The following is a 22686-nucleotide window of genomic DNA, read 5'->3' as shown; positions in this document are numbered from 1 at the left end:
AACTACATTTCCTCTTAATACATAAAGGTCCTCTGATATTCCTTTATTCTACAGTTTCTGTGATCCTATTTCATTTTAAAAGGGTATTTGAGACTCTCTAAGTTAGAAAAAGACAGATACGGCATGATCTCCCTTATACGTGGAATCTAAAAGAGGGGAGCTCATAGAAATGGTGGCTGCTGGGGGCTGGGGGTGCAAAAGTGGGGAGAGGCTGGTCAAAGGAACAAGCTTTCAGTTGGAGGACGCGTGAGTTCGGGGACCTAATGAACAGCGTGGTGACTGTGATTAATACTGTAGGGTGCACCTGCCATTTGCTGAGAGAACAGATCTTAAGTGCTCTTACCACACACACGCACGCACGCGCACACACACACACAGATGACTATGTGAGGTGATGGTGTGTTAATCAGCTTGATCGTGGCGTTCCTTTAGCAATACATGTGTATATCAAGCCATCGTGTTGTACATCCTAAGAACCATACAATTTTCCCTTGTCAATTATTCCTCAGGAAAGCCGAGCAGAAAAACTCCAGAGCTCTGGGCTAACTTCCCGATTTATCCATGGGTCCCAACCTGCCGTCTGAAAAGGCCCCCCAGACGGGTCTTCTGATAACTGGCCTGTTTCCTCCAGCGGCAAGGGCGGGCCTACCTTCTGCCCCTCTTCCACCCACCCCTGCCCTACTCCTGCTCCCTGGGCTACACGCTCTCACAAAATAGCACCCAGGTCTGAGCCACAAGCCCTGTTTTCTGGGCACCCAGATAAGATGGGCCTCTGGCACAAAATTCACCCAAGGCCTCGCCCTGATCCCAGCTGCTGCACCCCTGAGGAGGTGAAGGCCTCAGTCTCCCCTGTCCCGCACTCCTGTGCCACCTGTCCTCCTGAACCCTGGGTGGCGACTGTCCCAGGATGCTCCTTTCATGCTGTTCATCAAGCCACCTCCGGCTTCCCCCAGCCACAGAGACCAGAGCAAAGATGTCTTTTTTGGGAGGCAGCTTCTTTGAGGTCCCTTGCAGAACAGCGTCGCTCCCGGCTATCACAGAGACGCCTGAGCTACAGATAAAGCCTTTCTCTTCCCAGACTTCATAACCTCTCACCTCTTGGGGCAGCTCTTTGGCAGTGTTGTTCTGGAAGAAGCAGATGCGGCTGGTGCTACCCCCGGCCCGAGCGCCCCGTGGCAGCCTGCTCATTTGGCATCACATGAGAATGACCTCCATCCCTCCCCCTACACCCCGTGGGGTCGGGGTGAGGGGGGGGGACTCCAGAGCACCTCCCCCCCGCCAGGGGATGCCCTATTGAGAACAGAGAGGAACAGGAGGAGAGACTATGGCAAGCGGTCACCGTACCTGGAGCTGCCTCGTTGCCAGGAGGGCACAGAGAAAAGAGGAGAGAGAACAGGTCAGTGAGCAGTGAGCACATGACCTCCCACACAGGTACCGCTTCCCCGGGGACCCAGCCGGAAGATGGGGCTCTAATCCTTAGCCTCTCCTGCCTTCTGCACTCCTGCCCCCCACCCCGCAGCGCCCCCAAGTCAAGCCTAAGCCCCCTTGCCAGGCTCACAGTGTTTATTGATCTGTTCTTAGGGAGGGTGGCGGGTCAAGGCACAGTCCTTGATAAAGGACATCTGAGAGCGTTGCACAGCAGGGGCCGAGGGGGGCAGGTTAGCAGCCCCCAGGCTGGGTATTTTCAGTGGCAATTAGGGACTTCTCTTTTCTGACCCATCAGTGGGGGACAGTTCTACATCCAGAGCTGGGGGGTGGGAGTTCTGGGGGGGGGGCGTTCTCACCTTCCAGATACTCGCCTCCTTGCCATACACCACAGCCATGTTGCTGGCCTTGCCGCCTCTGATGAGCTGCTTCTCCGTCTCGTTGAGCTCCTCGGACACGAAGCCCATGAAGGAGTTGTCCGGGGTGTGAGCTGCGGCCAGACCACGGGGTCAGGAAGGGGCTTGCCACACAGCCACGGACGCGCCCCGGGTCTACCTGCACTGGCCCCATCAGAGGGGGCCCCGTTAGACAGGGACGGGGACAGGGGGCTGGTGGAGGAGGGGCAGAGCACCCATCAGTGTCCTGGCCCCGGGCCTCTCCCTCCCCAGAGCGGAGCTGTGAGCAGAGGGAACCCTGGGAGGTCCCCTTGCTCATTTGCAGACAGGCACAGTCAGGACCCTGTCCTGGTCAGAGTCCTCCCTCCCAGGTTCGCTCAGGAACCGAGGCTTTGGCTCCTCCCCTTTTCTCTCACTGGCGACACCCATCAGCAGAGCCGTACCTGGTGGGATGTCCCACATGGCCTCCAACACTGCCGCCCTGGCCTGGGTACCATCCTCTGTCCTGGGCCACTGTGACGGCTGCCTACCCCCATTTCCGCCATTCTCTTGGCACTGCCTTTCAATTTTAGGTCCTGAGCAATCCTTTCAAATTTAGGTCAGACCAGGTCCGTCTGCACAAAACCCTGCGGTGGCCCCAACAGCCAAAGTCCCTACAACAGTCTCCAGGGTCTGCCCCCGTGCCCCCCTCGGCAGGATCTCTCACTACCTCCTGGGACCCTGCCCGGTGCACTCCCTCTCTCCGTGCATGCTTTGTCTACAAGACCCTGCCGAGAGGTCCCTCCTGGCCCTGGTCACTCTCTGTCCCTTACCCTGCACTTGCTGACCCAAACATGATATTATACATCAAATGGATCATTTATCGGTGTTGGAACGTAAGCCCCGTGAGGGCAGGGGCTCTGCTCGGCTCACCTCGCTGTCCCCGGCACCTGGGAGGGGGAGCCTGGCGCGCTGGCTCATGAGTGTGTGGGCACATCCTGACTTCCCCCACCTCCAAGTTTTTTGCCCCAGCCGTTTCCTCTGCCTGGAGCGCCTTCTTCCCCTGACGTGGATGAGAAAATGCTCTCCGGCCTCAGGGCCCCACTCATATGCCACCTCCCCCTCTGGGCTCCAGTGCCCCTCTCTTTGTGGCCCCGCCCCCGTGGTTCTGCCTCTGCTACGGTACAGCCCACACTCTGACCTGCTCCCTTGTCCCCAGAACCCAGCGCACCGGGGGCAGGGAATGCACTTCAGCCTCTCTCGCTGTTCCACGGTCGTGCTACTTAGCTCTGTCTGCCTCAGCACCCGTGCCACGGATTCGCAAGGCACAGGGTCCCTCCCATCGTGTTCAGGACCTTGGACAGAACATTTGTTGAGCCCAACGACATCCACTCCGCCTTCCGGGGTGGGAGGGGCTGCGGCGAGCAGGTTGGCAGAGACCGCGCGTCCTCGATTTCCCAGAACAGCCCTGGCGCCAAAGACGCCATTTCTTCATCCCGCGAGCGTGTTTTCACATTTTAGCATTTCTGACACGGAGCTGTATACTTCGATCCAATGTGTCGATTTCACGTACTATTTCTACCCACAAACCGTCACAACCAATGCCTGGAGCATCGTAGAAGGAAAGGTTTCCTGCCTAAGTGCCCCCAGAAAGCTCGTGGATTCTTGGGTCTGAAACTCCCAACTGTAAGGAAGGGCCTTTGCTGACCCCAGGACAAAATGATCTTTCTTCTAGAGCTTCCGGAGCATAAGGAGGGGCGCCGGAGGCCCGGAGTTATTTCTGTGATGGTCAGGATGCGGGCAGCTCTCCTGTTTCAGGAGGCTCCACCCAGATTGGGAAGGGGGGGAGGGGGGGCCCAGGAGGACAGACCAGACCCTCTCTCCCCAGTTTGCCCGCCCAGCCCCATCTCCCTCCCTCTGGCCCCACCTGCTTCCCCCACCGACACCCCAGGCCTCTCTCCTGATTACCATTTCCTCCCTACTCACCCAGCTGAAGAATCCCTCATTCTACCAACCCTGCCCAGTTAGCAAACTAGTGGGACAGGGAAGTGTCCAATCAATTAGAGTAACAGAGACCAAGAGCCAAGAGCTCGTGGGGGCAGGGGCAAGGGTGAGCCCAGAGAGGCAGCCACCCTGGGGACACCGCCTGGCTAGATGCGGAAATGAATCTGCTCATGAATTCTGCCCTGGACCCGCAAACTCTCTCTTCCTTTTTTGTTCTGTTTCTTTAATGTATTCACTCAATTAACATTTCCCGAGGACCTTGATAGGCTCCAGGGAGATAAATCAGTCAGTGGCCCCCCTTCTGAGCGGTTCATAATCTATCAGGGAGAGATCAGTGTATGAGCAAGTAACTCTAATATACTTCAATAAACGCTTTCGTAGAAATGGTTTTAAAAGTTATAAAAACAGGGGCGCCTGGGTGGCTCAGTCAGTCAGGTGTCCGACTTTGGTTCAGGTCACGACCTCACAGTTTGAGTTCGAGCCCCGCGTCGGGCTCTGTGCTGACAGCTCGGAGCCTGGAGCCTGCTTCGGATTCTGTGTCTCCCTCTCTCTCTAATCCTCCCCTGCTCGTGCTCTGTCTCTGCCTCTCGAAAATACATAATAAAACGTTACAAAAATGTTTTTAATTAATAAAATAAGTTATAAAAACAGGTGAATATATTGCACCCAGATAAGATGAAAGGAATCAGTGGAAGTGATAATAAATAAAGGAGGCATTTGAGTTGGGGTTTTAGAGGATGAGTAGGAGTTCTCCAGGTTTGGAACTCCACATCCAGCGGGCCCCACCCCACATAAATCCTCCATTTTTTTCAGTGTAGATTATTGCAGAAGCCTCTTAACCCATATCCTGCTTCCCCCTCTCCTCTACCACTGCCCCTTACCACTATCCCCACCTCCTTTCCCTCCAGAGTCTGGTCCCCACAGAGCCATGTGGCCTCAGACCTCCGGGCTCCAAGGAACCATCCCACCTTCCCAACCTTCTGGGATCCAATCAAGCCATCACCTATGTGCCGAGAAATTGCATCTGCCACTAATGTGTCCTAGAACCTGGAGATGAAGACACAAAAGGACCCTAAGCGCCCCAAAGAGGCGCATTAATTTGACAGACAAAATAAATGGCGGGTACTTGACTTCTACGCAAGTTCCTGGGACCCTGCTCGGAACCTAGTTTGCTCTGAATTTAGATACAGCCTAACAAAGGTGCTTATCTGGCTTTCCAACCCAGAGCCCTCAAAGAGCCACAAATTAGCTGTGCAAGACGCTGCTGGAGGCAGCCACACTGACAACAATTAAATGTGACAGCTGATAGCTGCCCAATGAGGAGAAAAAGCACCACATCAAACAGTGACAGCAAGAAGGGGCCACTTAGCAAGGGGACCCAGCTCCGCACATCTCTGCCAACCCCGAAGGGCAGGCTCGTGCACGCCAGAGCCAGAGTGAATTGACCCTTCGTTGTCAAGAAAAGATTAAATTATCTTCACCACGCTGCAGGTAAGAGGGCAGGTCAGCGTGTGTATATATTTTAGAGTCTCATTAAAAATAGCTCTAAGGCTTAGCTCTAACCGCACTCCTTGCCTGGCACCCACTGTCAGAGGGTTTCCACAGGGACCCCAGCCCCCAGGCTTACTTCCCATTATCCCCAATGCTGGAGACTACTGGAACCTTCCAGAACCTTCCAGAACCTTCCACTTCTTTCCACATCTGCCTTCACTTCATCTGGCCCCTCCACTTAGAAGAGCCTGCCTGTCCTGCCCCTTCGCCACCCCCTAGAGCTCCCCAGTGTACTTTTGGCCTCTCTTTCTACAAGGTCACCGAATCCTCGTTGTTCTGGAACGTGTGCTCAGCATCTCTCTGAGAGCAGCCTGTGATTCTGGAGGCAAAGGCCACTTCCTCCGTGTTGGAAAGGTCACCACGTTTCTCCCAAGCCAGGCTGGAAGCCCCCCCCCCCCGCCCTTCCCTCCAGGCTGCTCCCTCCGCGCTGCCTGCTCCCCAGACACCACAAGACACTTCCTGTCTGGGTCACACATTTGCTGAAGGGGGAACAAGGCTTTCCTGGGGCAGGCAGGTGCCTGGGCCTGCCCTGCTCCCACACTGGCCCGGGGGAGGAAAGCCAGGGAGGAATAGGGGACCCTGCTCCTCCCATGCACCCCTGAGAGCCACGAGGAGGCCCCAACTGCCCCTGACCGCCCCCCCCCCCCCACCACATCCTGTGCCCGGGACACTCACGGAACATGGTCATGAACTGCTTGGGGTTGAGGTTCCAGTAGCCCCAGTTGGTCCGGTATCCGTGCAACGTGGCGTATTCCTCATGGTTGTATGCGGGTTCTGTCCCGAAGGTGTCAATGACCCGGATTCGGCATCTGCTTCCCGCCCCGGGGGTGGGGGGGGTGGGTACCAGGAACCAGGGTCAGCCACCTCCTGTGTCTCCCCGGGCTGGGTTGCCCCAGCAGGGGCACTGTAACCAGCCAGTGGCCAGGTGCTACTGCAACTGTGGTCAGAGCTTGGGCTCAGACACTACCTAGCTGTGTGACCCCAGGCAAGCGCCTTAACCTCTCTGGGTGAGCTCCACCATCGGTCAAGTGAGGGTAACAAAAGCCCACCTGTCCCAGGGTTGTGTGAAGCACAGACCACTCACTCAGGAACTGTTCGTTATTTCGGCTGCCCCAAGGGAGCCTAGTGGCGGGGGTGGGGGGGGGGGTGGTCACCTGTACGATTTGCACTTTCCTGAGCAGGGGGGCAGCAGTCATTCGAGTACACAGCCCCCCTGCTCAGGAGCCTGACACCCCCAGGATGCGCCTGGCCTGCCTGGGCTGCGATGCAGAGGGCAGGGCCCGGGGGGACCAGCCACTACCATTATCCCCAACGTTGGAGCCTACTGGAACCTTCCAGAACCATCCAGTTCTTTCCACATCTGGGGAAGGCAATGCCAGCTTGGCCACTTCAGGTACACCTCCCAGCCGGGCGGAGGCTCTGTCTCGGCCCCAAAACCTCCCCCTCTGTCCGTCCCACCCTTGGGCGTGGGCACCGGAAGGAAACTGCTGAGACTCAGACACCCCTCCAGGAAGCTCCCTCACCCCGCTTCCTTCCGGGTGACCCAGAATTGTCCACAAACTGCTGAGGTCGGCACTATTCCCCCAGAGGAGGGGCCGGGGGTGGGAGGCAGCGGCACCGAGCGCAAGAAGAACACGCATTAATAATAAAAGCAATAACAGTGCCTGTCACTTTTTTTTTCCCTAATAAAATCATGCGGGATAGTCAATGGGACTGGAGCAAATGTAATAAATAGCAGGGCTCTCGGTGCTAAATTAAACCCAGTATCCCGCTGGCTGCAGAGACGGGAGCCGGAGCGATGGCATTGGCCTTCGCCCAAACCCAGGGGAGTGGGGTGGAGGGAGGGCGGAGGAGGGGGGTGCTGAGCCCCCACAGGCCGAGGTCGTGGCCCCCCTGGGGTGTGCCACTCCATCCACTCCTCCCCGCGATTCCCCTGCCCACCCCATCCAGGTCACCTCTGAGCCCTGCCCCCAGGCTGCCCTGCAGCAGAGGGGCAGTGAAGGGAGCCCCCCACTCTGAGTATTAATTGAGGAAGCAGGGGGGCGGGGCAGAGCTCTTCCAAGAAGGCCAGTGGTGGGGGAGGGGAGACAGAGGCAGGGCGAGGCTTCCCCCCAACGGACCGCGACCGCGTGGTCCGGGGACAAGGCAGTCCCCCCACCCTGGGGCCAGTGTCGGCTCCACCCGCCGAAGCTCTCTCACCTGTACTTCTTGAAGGATAATCCCATATGCTGCTTCATCTGCTGCAGGCCGTGGTAGTCGGTGTAGATGAGGTCAAAAGGCAGGGGCATGGTGAGCGGGCAGTTCCCCCGGCCTGGCGGCACCCCTAAGTTACTGAGAGAAGAGCCCCTCAGAGCCTGAGCCCCGACCCCCACCTTCCCAACCAGCCTCGAGTCTGGGGCACCTGGAGCCCCCCCAGTTCTTACAGCCCAGGATAAACACGGAGTGGGGGGGGGGGGGCACCGTAAAGGAAAGCGAGGCTGGCACATGAGCGCTGGCAGACTTGGAAAGGAAGTGAACAGGGTGGTCATGTCCAGTCGTGTAAGCTTTCCACTGCACAAGAGACTTCAACGATAGGAAACAGGACTGAGATCCAGCCCGGGCTAGCTTGCCAGGCTGTGCCCCTCACCTGGGCTGCTTGCCACTCGGAAGGGGCACCTTTTGTTGATTTGCACAAATGTGCTCCCCGCAGGCCTGTGCCCGCCCAGAGGGGGCACCTTTGTCTAGCGCTCACAAATCGCCATCAAGGTCCACTATGGTCCTCAAGGTGTCTTCCGTGTTTGGAGCAGAAGGCCCTGCCTCAGAAGATAGAATTCAGCTCTGCTGACTGGCTCCTGGCCCACAGAGATGCCCACCCCTGCCCCCCAGGGTCACCCAGCCTGCTAGATCATTTACCCAGAAGCTTTCCTCTGGTGACCCAGTGCCAGAGCCTTTGGGTCATGTCACTGGAGCCCGGAGGACACGGCCACAGCCGCCCGTGTAAAATCTTGGCATTGGACTTCCCTGCCCACCGCGCAGGAGCCCCGGCTCGGCCTGAAAACCCACCCCCCCTGCAGGGGACAAGGAGGCATTTAGATCGCTCATTCAGTAAGTCTGTACTGAGCCCCTGAGCCAAGCCTGGTGTGGAAAAGCCCCCCTTCCTGTGGGGACGCCACAGCAGCCACCCACCTCCCCCGGAGTCCCACCTCCCTTGGATGCGTGGTCCAGGAGACCTCCCAGTGAGCCCCTTCAGGGATCCACATGAAGAGCAGACTCAGGCAGGGGAGGGGAGGAGCTTTGACAAGGTCACGGCTCATCGATGGCAAAAGGCCACGACTGATGAGCTCTCTGGGCACCTAGAGCCAATTCAAGCCAGGTGGAAAAGTACCAGCCTGGACGTCTTTGCGTCCTCTTTGCTCATGCTCTGCCGGCCACCATCAGAAGCTGGGGAGGGGGGCGCTGCGTACATCGTCCCCAGTGCACACTGACAGAAGCCGTGCCTTTTCAATGCCGTTTATGGTAACTGATGACAAGGCCGTGATGGAAAGGTGTCAGGGGAGGCTGTGTGTGACGGGGATTGGGGACATCAGGGGTCGGCTGTGCCTTGCAGAAAAGGGCAGGAGGAAGCGGGGGGCGAGTCTTTCCCTGTGCCTGCTCCCCACCAGCCGGTGCACCCCAGCCCCACCCAGCTTCCCCTGCGAAGCGTCGAGAGGAGAATGCAAAAATCGAACACCCAGTGTCTCATTTCTTATCTATATACGTAACAGTGGCCGAGGGTCCCCTCCCCGACTCGACCAGCTCCCGTGTGACTCCCCTCTCCAACCGGACCACCACAGGGGACTCTCAAACCCAGGACTTCTAAGGCAGGGCAGCCTTCATCAGCTTTTGCCGTGGTTGTTGAAATAACCCAGAATGAGCACAGACCGCAGGGGTCTGAAGCCATCACAGGAAACGGCTCCCACAGCCTGGAGACTTCATGAAATATTTGGTGATATTTTTACGTGTGGAGCAGATTTTTGCCTTCTACTCCCCAGGATACCTCTGTCGTTTCCTTTCAAGCACGGGCTTTCTCTTGCCCTCTGCACCCCCCTGCCCTCTCCCCCCCCCCCAAAAAAAAACTCCTCCAGTAAAACTGATGCCCCAGAAAGAAGCATCATTTTTGTGCCGGGCTGCAGCAGCTACCTAGAGAGAGACACCGCCTCCCTCCCCCGATTCCCTGCACTCAATGGGGAGCCACGGACAGAAGGACAAAACGACGAACCCCCTATCCCTTCCTTGCAGAAACCAGGAAGGGGGTGGCTTCTCCTCCCACAGGAATCGGGGCCTGGGAAAATCAATTAACAACCCTAAAGTACAAACTGTAGGTGGGTCCGGTCGCTGCTACAGGCACCGTAAGAGGATTACTTCCCCACGTTACATTTGTGGTTGGTTTCTAGGCAACGTGTCCCTCTGTGGCCACACGTGGTGCCGACAAAGTCACGGGGGCTCCCTTTGGTTGCCCGAACCCCGACCACAGCCGTGGCCCCTGCCCCAAACACCACGGCCGCCGAGAGGCCAGCTGAGCCACACACAGCTCTCCCCTGGGAGAATGGCTCCGCGCTGACGTTCTAAGGCACATGCCCTCATCATCTTTGTCCCTTGACGGGGCTGACATTTTGAACAAGGAACCATTCCGCACGGTCTCAGCTTATTAATTCATTTAAATCCTTTCATCTGGGCAGCTACCCTAGGAGATCAGACTCATCCTTCTCCTGCTCCCCTCTTTCCAGGCTAGGGAAACAGAGAGGTTTAGTAAGTTAGCCAGGGTTGCACAGCCAGGAGGCTGTGAAGCTGGGATTGGGACCCAGGCAGTGGGGCTCCAGAGCCCTCCCCCTCCCCACTCCCACCCGCTAAGCTCTCCTGCGTCTCCAGCACGGTGTCGGATGGTCGGATGGTCGGACCGCAAAGACATCCCCGAAACCCGAGCCCCGGCTGCCAGCGGAGATTGGGCTCCAGTCCCAGTTCTGTTGCTAACCTCGGGGGAGTCATAAGCCTCTAGGAATTTCGTTTTTCTCCTCGGGAAAAGACAAAAATGCCTCCCTCCCAGGGTTCCTGGTAGGATCAACCGAGGTGCGGTGAGTGAGCGTTCTGCTACTAATCGTTTCTTCTTGTCAGCATCTGCCTTCTGCACTTGTGGGTCCGGCAACTCCTTCCTGGACCACACGCAGCCCCCTCGCTCAAGGCCCGTCATTTCTCACCTCGCATCTTGAGGTCATCTCCTCTCTGCTCAGTGTCCCTCCAGTCTTGTCTCTTTCCTAGAGAGATCTTTCCACGCTGTAAACCCGGTTCCAATCCCTCCCAGAAGACTTCTCGCTTCCCGGCCCTTGCGTCCTCCTCCTCCAGGAAGTCTTCCTTGGACGCCCCGCCCCTGTGCTCCCCCACCCCTTGCTTCAACGCCCGCCACTCTGCACTGTCCTGAGTCACCTCCTTCCAACCGGGCCCGTGAGGATAGGCCCAGGCATCTTTGAAAGCCCAGAGCTGGGACAGCATCTGGCCCGATAAGCCCCTGCTGTATTCAGGAACGAATAAACAAACCAATGAATCCGGTGAACCCTGTGCTGAAAATTTGGCCAAGGAAAGTCTGTCTGGAGAGAGGCGCCGGGTGAGGGGAGCCCGAGGGTGACAGGTGTCTCAGAGGGGTAAGAAGCACGCTGCTCTTCTGAGGAGTGAGCAAGGGTCCTGGGACACCCCGGGACCCACACTAGTGGACCTCTGTGCCCTGCAAGTGCGCAAGCCATCCCGCAGGAAGGAGAGGAAGAGAGACAAGCTGGCCCAGAGACTGCAGACCGCCTCCCAGGAGGACTTAACGTGGGGCCGCTCCGTCTCCCCGGCCCTTTCTAGAAAACAAGAGTTTTCGATTTAAAGAGACTTCACTGGAGATAAGTGTGGCTGCTCATTGCTCTGGTCACAGGGACTCAGGGCCCGCCCGGAGGACAGCGGAGAGGGTCAGCCCCGCCTGGGGGTTGGGGGAGGACTGTGGTTTCATCACTTGTCAGTTAAGTTCGCCTTTATGGGCAATTTTATGCTACGTGGTTGGTCGGAGCAAGGGTTGGTCGGTTGGGGGAGCACAGGGGCGGGGCATCCAAGGAAGACTTCCTGGAGGAGGAGGACGCAAGGGCCGGGAAGCGAGAAGTCTTCTGGGAGGGATTGGAACCGGGTTTACAGTGTAGAAAGATCTCTCTAGAATAGAGACAAGACCGGAGGGACACTGAGCGGCGAGGAATTGCAAACCGCTGCCTCCTCACGGCCTTTCAGCCAAAGGTGCCCACGGAGGCTCGGCCGGGCAACGCCACCCTCCACGCGGGCTCCTCAAAAGGCGCCTGCCCAGATGTTTCCTCGTTTCCAATGCAAGTTCCCGATTCCTCTTCGGACTCTTAGCCCGGGGCTGTGTCGGGGGTGGGGTGGGTGAGGGGAGGTCGAGGAGCCTCCCCACCCCCAGTGCACCCGTGGGGTCCCCCCCGACCCGGGTCAGTCTATTAGGGGAGGCAGCACCTGCCCATGGAGGGACATGACACCGTCCACTCAGCACCTCTGGTCCGCACACTACCGTCCACAATGCTTCGGGAGGATGGGGGAGTCTACACGGAATTGCCCAACTGGGTGCCTGGGTTATATTTCTAAATGGCCCCGGGCCACCTGAGCAGGGAGCCTGGATACCGGATGAAAGGGGCACAGGGATCTAGGGAAATGGAGCTTTTCCACGGCTCTCCTGGTGATCCTGGGGCCCCCACACCCCAAGCCGAATTCATCCACCCTGCAGGGGGGCGGGCGGTGGAGGGGTCAGGGTTTAATGGGGACAGAATTTCAGTTTGGGGAAACGAAAAAGTCCTGGAGAGGGATGGCAGTAATGGCCGTATAACCTTGTGAGCGCACGTAATACTGAACCGTGTACTTCTAAATGGTTAGGAGAGCAAATTTTGTTATGTGTATTTTACTACAATTAAACCGTTCACGCTCAAGGGACCACGCGTGCCCAGCCCCACAAGGACGTGCTGGGCCCTCTGCCTCCCAGAGGTGCCCGTGTCCCCACCTTCCCCCAGCTCCCCCAGACTCCCAGCTGGCTGTAACGCAGGGGTGCAGCACATATTCGCAGGAGGGGAGACTCAGTAGGCGAAACAGAGGGGCCGGGGTGGGGGTGGGGGGGAAACAATCTATGCCCAATTGGAAAAAAAAAAAAAATCCTCAGCTGGGAATCGAAACGCTGAGCTCTGGCTCCGTGGAAAGCGCTCCTGGGCGTGAGCTCCAGCGCCAACGTGCCCGGTGACCTTGCACAGACCTCAGATCATCCTGGCGTCCGCCTCCGGTCCCAGAACGTGGTGCTCGGACTGATCCCCACGATCTCTTCTGGGCTAAAAATTCTCTGGTTTTATTTCTCCCTGTGCCTTTGGTCTGTGGCTGGAAATAACCTCTCCAGGTAGTGCTTACATTCTGGAACAGACATTCCTCCCTCCCTCTCTTCTCTGTGTGGGAAGGACCTAATTAAAAAGAATTCTCACCAAGTGCTCAGAGATCTTTGGCTCCCGGTGCTAGGCGCACGCAGGTAACTTCTGCTTTTCCAGACCCCTCTCATTGCTGGGAGCACACCGGCCGGGGCCGCCCAGGACTGTTCCGCCTCCCAGGGGACCTGCGATCCCTCCTACCCCATCCAGTACCCGCCTCCTGGGCACTATGGTGTTGCCCCCCTGTCTCTCTAGGTCTAGGTCCACGGCCTGTTTCTAGGGCAGGCCCCTGCCTCTTCCCAAGAGCAAAGGAGGCAGAGAGAAAGGACCCCAGAGAGTTAACAGGACATCTAATGAACTGCTTTACAAGGGAGGTCAGGACCACCAAAGAGAAAGAATTCTATTGTTCTGCGGCGTTTTCTTCTCTGGCCCAGGACCAGCTCAAGAGCAGCCAGAACTAAAGGCAGAAAAGGAGCAAGGGCCAGAAGGTTCTAAAAGAGAAACACAGGAAGCAGCAACCCCCGCCCCGCCCCCCGCCCTGGGCATTAGGACCACGGTCCAGAGCTGATGCTTTCTTCCCCAGCACGACTTCCTATTTAAGCAAACAGCTAAGAATAGTGCCACCGCTCCCAAGAGAGCGGGATGAAACCACGGATTCCTTCCTCCAGTTCCCGGGGGGTGCTGCCGGCGTGAATGTGGTCAGAACAGGAACACATCCCTCTGGCTGTTCCCTGCCTCCTTCCTTGAAGACAGGCCCCAATTTATATAACGAATGTCTGTCTGTAAATGCACAAAGCAAGCGTCTCTCGTCCAAGTTGTGCCTTAAAGGTAGCAGGACGGTGGTTCCCAGGCCCGGCGCAGGTTATAACCACTGAGATTGCCAGATGCCCAGGCCCAGAGGGGCTGCCTCATCACTCCGGGGTGGGGCCGTTCTTTGGGATGTTGGGTTCCTGGTCCCCGGGTGATTCTTGTGCACCAGGGGCTCTCACGATCCTATCCGGTTCCACAAAGCTTTTTCGGGGGCCTTGAGGGCACAAGATGGGTAAGCCGCTGTTCTCAACACGGTTAGCACAAACCCCGTGGGAGACGTGGGTTGAAGGAGAGACGAGGTCCCGGGGCGCTGCACGTGCACGGCTAGGGGCCCTGGGTCACTGGGGAATAGCTTGGGAAAGACGAGTCCGGCTCCCAGGAAAAGGCTTCCCTTTCACCTAAGCTCCTTTAGGAGCTCAGAGAAAGCTGGAAGGACCACAGGGGGTCATTTGTACCACACTACACTTCTGCCGGCTTCTGCGGGAAAAAACGAGTCCCAGGCAGGCCGAGCCCCGGTTCTGAGGCCGGAGCGGCGGGGTTTCCTCCATTCGGCGGAGGCTTCAGCCTCCACTGCCCACCTACCCGCTCTCCAGCCGCCACATGACAAGATCTCCTCTGTCTCTGTACTTGGTATGGAGAGGACACTGGACCCCACCTCCCTTTACGAGACCCTGGGGCCCCCAGGCTAGGCTTCCTCGCCTTGTTCACGAGCCTCAGGAGGCAGCCTCTGCCTCATTTCTCACCTCGCTCCCCATGGCCCTGCCCACCCCACCGGGGTTGCACGGACCTTGCCTGAGAGCCTGCAATTTCCTTTCAAGGTCTCCTCCTTTGCGGCCCTCTGGCCCAGCGGGGACCAGGCGGGAGCTGGGAAAGGTGACTCAGCCGCTGCATGCGTGCGGTCAGGTTTATCAGCCCGTGTCGAGACTTGGTCAGATTCGTAAGAAACAGACTCCCACTCCCTGCGGCTCAGGGCAGCACGGAGCAGGAGGGCGCGGGCGGCCCTTGTAAGCAGCCGTCTCTCCTGGACTGAGGAAGGATGCAGGGCGGAGGCCAGCGCGGCTCAGGGCTCCGCGGCAGAGGTCCCCCACCTTGCATGGCGCTCAGCGGCACTGACCCCGTCCCACCGCACCGGAGATTAAAATGCCTCGTTGGAATCCAAGGAAAGGGAAGGAAACAGGAGAGGGGAGAGCGGATGGAGTTTCTTTAGCAGAGATTAATCGCCTGCCTCTCAAGCCTCCGCGAGGAACGGGCAGCAAAGAGAAACAGCCACTGTTTACAAGAGTCCGATAAGTGCCAAACAGATGCCAGATGGGCTCGCCCTTCCCGTTTCTAATTCACGTACTTTATACGTTATAAAATGTCTCAAGCATCTGGAAGATTCTAGAAAATAATATAACGATACGACAAATCCTTCTATTCCCATTTCCCAGCCTTGTCAAGTCGTCACATTTTGCCACCTTTGGTTCAAATCTGTCCCCACCCCCCCCCCCCCAGGGGATAACACACCGCAAATCCGTGTGGAGCCCTGGGGTGTGTCTGTCTTGTCCGCTGTCCTCACATTTCCTGCCCTCCACCTCACCCCCTGCCACCTCCTGCTCTCTCCCCCTTCCTCGGGGGGCCATCCCCGGGGGCCACCAGGCACCACACTATCCCTATCCTGTGTCTTCAACTGCTCCCTTTTCGGGCTCCGTCGCACGAGCACTTAAACGTGCCTATGCTCTCCCACCTCGAGAGGTAAGCGAGCAGACCTCCCGTTACGGGGTGAATCGTGTTCCCCCAAAAGGTGTTGAAGTCCTAACCCCCCCGGTACCCAGGAATGTGACCTCATTTGCAAACAGGGTCTTTGCGGATGATCGAGTGAGGGACGTTAGGGTTGGGCCCTAATTCGACATGAGAACTTAGACACAGAGACAGACACACACAGCGGGGAAGGCGGCGTGAAGGCACAGGAGGAGACGGTCACCTGCGAGCTGAGGCACACCTGAGGCCACCAGAAGGTGGCCGAGTCCCGACGCAGGTTCTCACAGCCTCGGAAGGAGCCAGCCCACTGGCCCCGGGACTTCCACAACCGGGCGCCGTGGCCTCCACCACCGTGAGACAGTAAGTCACCCAGTTTCGCAACACTTTGTTTTGGCAGCCCCCGGGCAAGCTGCGAGTCTGCTGTCGCCTGCCTCCTGGCCTCTCCTCCCCTCGCAGCGAGGCTCCTCCAAGAGGCTTCATGTCTGCTTCCTCACCAGCCCCCTCCTCCTCCAACCCCCCCACGTCTGCCGTTCATCCCCACAACTCGACCGACTGGGTCTTTGTAGGGTCAACAAGGGCATCCACGCGGCCAAATTCAGTCTCCTTCTCACTTTCTCGGTGAGCATCTCACATCACTGGCCACACCCTCCTTCTAGAAGCATCTTCTTTCTCTACTGGTGCCCATGGCTCCAGACCCTCCCGGCCACTCCTCAGTCTCCTCTGGGAGCACGTCTTTCTCCAAGAGGACTTTCGCTGTTACTGTTCCTTAAGGCTTTGTGCTCAGGCCTTTCCTCCCATCACTTGGCAGGGGACGGTAGAACCCTCCACCCGGTGGCTGCTTTGAGCCGGCTAGTTCGGCCTAGTTCAGGCCAGTCTGAGCCAGTCACAGCCAGTCACGCCCTGAGGCCTGCCTCACCTGGCTCCCAGAGGGTTGGGCTGCGCGAGGGGGGCCGAGATGTGGCCCCCGCCTCCCTCCTTCTCTGGGGATCCTCCCCGGTATTTCCCTGGAACAACGCTGCTCCAACAAAAAGGCCAGGAGCCTGATTTCCACGGGGTCCCCGTGCTTGACGGCTGAGAGTTTTCCCTTCTTGTCCTCCTTAGTTAAACATTCTCCTCTCAAGCTTTCATCATTTGCCAGTTAAGTCAACTAATTTCCTACTAAACCCAATTTCACTCGTGGATGGAGGAAGAGCTCAGCAATTTTTCCCCATGCCATGTACTATTAATGGTGCTTGAAATTATGCAAATATAATTAATGAGCACCGCCGATCCTGGGCAGGCAGGCAGGGAAAGGCTTAATTTAAAATGCCCACTGTGGGGGCGCCTGGGTGGCTCAGTCTGTTGAGCGTGGGACTCCTGATCTAGGCTCAAGTCATGATCTCACGGTTGGTGGGTTCCAGCCCCGCGTGGATCCCTGCGTCGGGCTCTGCACTTTCGGTGCAGAACCTGCTTGGGATCCTCTCTTCCCCTCTCTCTGCCCCTCCCCTGCTCCCTCGCTCTCACTCTCAAAGTAAATAAATAAACTTAAATAAGGAAATAAATAAAATATGGGGCGCCTGGGTGGCTCCGTCGGTTAAGCGGCCCACTTTGGCTCAGGTCACGAGCTCACGGTTGGTGGGTTCCAGCCCTGTGTCCGGCTCTGGCCTGGAGCCTGCTCTGGATTCTGTGTCTCCTTCTCTCTTTCTCTCTCTCGGCCCCTCCCCTGCTTGTTTGCACACTCTCTCTCTCTCTCTCGAAAATAAACAATAAATAAATAAATAAATAAATAAATAAATAAATAAAATGCGCACTGTGGACCCGGGATGAGTCGGGGCGTGGCCAACTGGAGGCTCTGGGCCCGCCTCTCCTTCCCTGGTGCGCGGTGGGCGTGGCCAGGGCCGTGCAAGCGCGCGCCGCTGGGCGCACTGTTCTTGCCCCGCCACCAGCAGCAAAGCCCGATGTGGACTCTGTGCATTGCCCCCAAACATCACTCCAGTGAGCTGGTTAATTAAAACACCAAAACACGAGAAGCAGAGAAAGGCGGCTCATCCGTCCAGCCTTGCTGCTCAGGCAGTGGCCAAGACATCTGCCACGAACATCTGTGAGCGGACCACGGTAAAGGTCGAAACGGCATCTTCGTCCCACTGCCTTCCCCGCACCGGCCCTTTAGCCAGACCGGGGAGACGTTTCTGCCACAGGAGCCGAGCTGTGGCTCAGGATCCGGATTGCCTTCACATCTCATTGACCTATTTTCAAGTCAACCTGGTGCTGCCTGCAGGGGACGGCTCCCTCCCGGATGATTCTCAGGACCCACAGCAACGCCGTGAGTGCATTCAGTGGGATCTCTGCCCCCGACCCCTTGCCAGGCTCAAGTGCTCACCGTCTTGTTATGAGTTGTACCGCGTCCCCCCAAAATTCATGCTGGCCTTCTAACCCCTACTAACTCGGAATGTGCCTTTATTTGGAGACAGGGCCTTTGAAGAGGTAGTCAAGTTGAAATAAGACCATTAGGATGGGTCCTAATCCAATAGAAATGGTGTCCGTGTAAGAGAGAGATTTGGACACAGACATACAGAGAAAAGGCCACATGAAAATGAAAGCAGAGCTCGGGGTGACGCTTCACCAGCCAACGAGCGCCAGAGATCCCCAGCAAACCGCCAGTGGCCCCGGGAGAGGTCTGTGACAAATTCTCCCTCACAGCCTCAGAAGGAACAGCCCTGTTCACATCTTGATCTAGGACCTCTCCAGAACTGAGAAACAACCGCTTGCCGTTGTCGAAGCCACTCAGTCTGGGGGGCTTTGTCACGGCAAATACACAGCTGTGTCTACATCCCCGCCGGAAGGAAAGGCCTGCATTTAGGTAGCGTTGGGTGGTCTTGGCAGAATGAGCTTCAGGAGCTCACAGCCCTGGCCTGCATCTGTCACGGGAGAAAAGTATATCCAAGAGAGGGCATGGGGCACAGTACCTGCCAGGTCAGCAGGCTCCCACCTGGAGGCGTGACAGGCCCCACTGTCTGGGCCACTTCCAAGGGATGCCTCCTTGGCCCACCCCTGCGACCAAGCATAGCGTGGGTGCTCTGGGGAGGAATCCAGGCCCTCGGGACCTACACTGGAGACACAGAGGGCAGTTCTCGTGAACAAGTCATGAAGGCCGGCTCGCACATTCTACAAAGTCCCAATCCCACAGCAGCCCAGACTGTGGGGGTGGGGGGCTCCAGGGGAGGCTTACAAAAACCACAGCCTCAATGTTTCCACTTCTCGACCTTCACTCCTCATTAGATCATCTGGGGAGCTTGGGAAATGTAATAATGACACCCACCCCAGACCGATTAAATAGAGACACCAAGAATGGGGCCCAAATGTTAGTATGTTTGCAGCCGGTGACAGGGCCGGGGGGGGGGGGTGGGTGGAGGGTAAGAATCCCCACCTGAGATGTATTCCAACCACAGCTGATGCTGTTAATTTTGTAGACATAACTGGATTATGTCTCCTGGAGATGATAGTTTTTTTTTTTTTTATTCCTTTAGTTGTTTTGGAATTGTTTCTGATAACAGATTTAGAAAACCCCTTCATGAGACTGTTCCCTGAGGTGTCTGGGCTGTTGACACAACTCTGCCCTGAGCAAGAGCTTCTGCTCACACCCACCTCCCACGGGGGACTGAGGACAGAACTATCTGGGCACAGCCTCGGGCCTGCCCATTTAACAAACTGCAAATCAGAAATGGAGCAACCTTTCCCTGGAGCCCCTGTTCCTGGGAATTTCAGATCCACAGGACCCTGGCAGGAGGGGATGTGTTGGCAGGAAGATATGGAGTGCCTGTGGGGCGTGTGAGTGTGTGTGTGTGTGTGTGTGTGTGTGTGCTTGCACATGTGTTTGCCTGTGTGTGGGTATGTGTCGGGATAGACATGTACGTGTGCATGCATGAGGTATGCACAGGGGCCGCACACATGTGCACACACACGCACGTGGGCATTGCATATACGGTTATGCGCTGGGACACGCATGCATGGGCACACATGGGTATCATGTGGGCGCACGCATGTAGTGAAAGAGCTGGCAGTAGGAGGTATTTCAGACCTTGGTACTTTACACAAGCGCCTCCCTTTCAAGGCCTCCTGAGTGCAGTGAACCCCACCTGCACCGCGTTGGCCCTGGGATAAGCAGTGGCAATAGCTACAGACTCAGTGCCAGGCCCAAGAAGTGGCCAGAGGAGGAAGTGCTCTGGGCAGGTAAGGACTCAGGGTGACGGTTGAGCGAGAAGACACCTCAGCCCAGGTTGAGAAGCAGAGTAACTGAGGTAAATTCCTATCTCTTACGCAGACTTGTCGAATACCTTCTCTCCCCTGGGAGGATGATTCGCTCAGGGTGGTTGATAGGCTGTCACAAAGGCCTGGGAGAGGCCTGCCCATTCCCTCAGGGAGCAGTAAAGGAAGGAAGTTCTCCTGTCTCTGGCCCCAGAAGATGCAGGGAGGAATCAAGCTGAACCCCATCTGATAAACGTGAATTCATCTAACCTTGAGGCAGGTCAGGGTGTCAGTAATGCTGATAGGATGTTTCACACTCACAGGGGACTTTGCGTGTGGCAGAGCCTGGGATGAGGGGTCCGGACAGCCCTCACCCCCTGGATTCTTCCCGCTGTATCTTAGGGTCTCTGATGACCGAGGGGACAAGGGCCCCTGGACCCTTGCTTGCTGCTCTGCCCAAGGCAGGTCTGGCTTGTGGCTAACCACAACCCCTGCTTGTGCCATCCACAAACTGCCCAAGACTTCTTTGACTTTGCAGACACAGGCTCCCTTTTCTCTTTTCTTCACCTCACCCCCACCTTATCTGGCTTTCCTGCAGGAAGCTTCCAGGCCAGGCAAAGATGCCTCTTTTCATCATTTGCAAAAACATTAGCAGCATTTTGCTCCACAGTGTTGATGCATCTGAGTCCTCTGTTCAGAGGGAGCTGGAGGTGAGCAGCAGTGTGTGCTGGCGGGTGGTGAGTGGGCACACTCAGCTCTGAAGAGCCCTGCACAATGTGAACAGCTTGGTCTGACAACAAAGTGCCACCAGGGTGAGAGTCAGAGTGAGGGACATGCTGGTTGCCTCTCCCAGGGCTGAGTAGCTAGTCTGCACGTTCAGCACCAGCACTCAGGGACAGCTCCCTGACCAGTTCCTTCCCACTCTGGTGACCGACCTCCTGCCAGATTTTGGCAGGGGCTGGGGGTAGGGGGGTTGAGGGGTAGGGGATGTGCTACTCCCAGGTGACAACTCCTCCCCCAGAACCTGCTGCCCCCAACCTGTGATTGTGTTTCCCAGTGCTGCCACACCATACAGCTCCCTCATTAGTCCCTGTCATCTTCTTTCTCCCTCTTCAAAGTGAACCCTATAGGTAACTGTTCCTCTCTGAAGACACTTCACCTTCCCTAGGCCTACTGCAGACAAGTGCATCGGTCTAAAACATTGACTCCAGCAGTGAATCACAAGCCACAGGAATAAAAACCTTCAAGCCACTAGGTCATTTAGTGGCCTCCCAGCACAACCTGGTGTCAGCCTCCTTCTCCCCGTAATCCTCCATCCATAGAGCTGGTCCTAGTACCACCGTCCGATCAAGGTCACACGGAGCCCTACTCGAGTTACTGGCAGACTCCAAGTTCAGGGGAAAACTGAGAGGATGAGTAGCTGCCCAAACCACGCTGACCTAAGATTGTCTATGGCTTTGTCCCCGCCAGTATCCTCCGCTCTCCAATGCTCCTGTGCTATAGAGCATCAGCATTTGTGGCCAGGACAAAGTGCTGATCAGAGACATCCAGAACCAATAGACCATCAAGATGGCGGGCAAGTTCTGGACAGGAATCCACGTTAGCTTGAAAACCACCTCAGAGTAAGTTAATGGGCTGATGAAGGAAAGCCGACGCGTAGCAACAACTCTGAGGCCTTCCTTAGTCATGCCCTGGGGCCAAGTTAGAACAGTCTCATCCAAATACCAATGAGAAAGAGGAAGAAAAAATCCAACCATAAATCCCTAACCATAAAGAGAAAAAGATCGATGTTTTTGATTACATTAAATTAAGGCTTTCTGTTCCTTGGGGGGAAAAAAAGAAAAAATGACAGAGACAAGCCACAAATTTGGAGAAGATTTTTAAACAGATATAACTCACACAGGATTTATACCCACAATATACAAAGAACTCCGACAACTCAATAAGGAAAAGATAAACAACCCAGCAGAAAGGTGAGCAAATAACGTGTGTGGGCATTTCATCAAGGGGAAAGAAGGACCAACTTATGACAGAATGCTCAGCCTCGTTAGTTGTCACGGAAATGCAAGTTAAGAACATAACAAAATATCATGATACCACTCGACACCACCCTCAGTTAGGAAGTCTGATTACACTAGGTGTGGGTGAGAACACAGCCACTGAGAACCTCCAGTTGGTGGGGTGAGATCGGTGCCATCACTTTGGAAAACAGCTGGCATTATTTCACACCATTAGTCCCAATGATTGTGCACCTTAGTCCATCCCAAAGAGAAACTCAGTCTATACCATGACACAGGTTCCCCAGGTGACATGTATAAGAGTGTCTACCATAGCATCACTCAAGATAAGTTACAAAAGCAGGAAAAAGATGTCCACAGTCAGCAAAAACTGATAAATAATTAAGGACCATCCACATAATGAAATATAGCAGTCAGGGAGGGAGGGCAGGGTGGGTGATGGGTATTGAGGAGGGCACCTTTTGGGATGAGCACTGGGTGTTGTATGGAAACCAATTTGACAGTAAATTTCATATATTTAAAAAAAAAAGAAATATAGCAGTGAAAATTAAAAAAAATAGAGCTACTTCATACAACATGGGTGAATCATCGAAACATAATAATGGGTGAAGAAAGCAAGTCTCAAACGTTACATACAGTAGATGCCATTTGCACAGAGCTCAAAGCAAAAGAAAAGTAAACCGTATGCTGTTTATGGATACATGAGCATGTAAAAAATTAATTTGTTTTTTAAAAGCAAAGAAATGATAAACACAGAGTCCAAGTTGCAAGTTTCCTCTGGGGGGGAGGCAGAGGGATCAGGGAGAGAAGGGGCACCAGGTGGATACAGGAGTCCTGAGAATATTCCTTCCTTCCTTCCTTCCTTCCTTCCTTCCTTCCTTCCTTCCTTCCTTCCTTCCTTTATCTCTCTCTCTCTCTTTTTCTTTTTCTTTCTTTCTTTCTTTTAAATTAATACTTAAATTTTTTTTAATATTTTATTTTATTATATTTTGAGAGAGAGAAAACATGAGTGGGGGAGGGGCAGAAAGAGAGAGGGAGACCCAGAATCCAAAGCAGGCTCCAGGCTCCAAGCTGTCAGCACAGACC

At 55.9% G+C, this 22686-nt stretch overlaps 1 protein-coding gene across 2 annotated transcripts in view; it reads right to left on the bottom strand.

Moving 5' to 3' along the window:
- MGAT5B (alpha-1,6-mannosylglycoprotein 6-beta-N-acetylglucosaminyltransferase B) overlaps positions 1–22686 on the bottom strand; it is a 71756-nt gene that overhangs the window by 17160 nt on the left and 31910 nt on the right. For both annotated transcript variants that reach the window (XM_060645264.3, XM_060645263.3), the window contains 3 exons: positions 7554–7685; positions 6030–6163; positions 1785–1915 (listed from right to left, as the gene is read on the bottom strand). In XM_060645264.3, the coding sequence (XP_060501247.1) occupies positions 1785–1915; positions 6030–6163; positions 7554–7685 (397 nt within the window). The remainder of the gene's footprint in view (positions 1–1784; positions 1916–6029; positions 6164–7553; positions 7686–22686) is intronic.

The sequence above is a fragment of the Panthera onca genome, chromosome E1, assembly GCF_046562875.1.
Source record: "Panthera onca isolate mPanOnc1 chromosome E1, mPanOnc1 haplotype 2, whole genome shotgun sequence".
Taxonomy (NCBI): Eukaryota; Metazoa; Chordata; class Mammalia; order Carnivora; family Felidae; genus Panthera; species Panthera onca.
The sequence above is the reverse complement of the archived record's forward strand: the minus strand, read 5'-3'. Positions and strand labels throughout refer to the sequence as shown.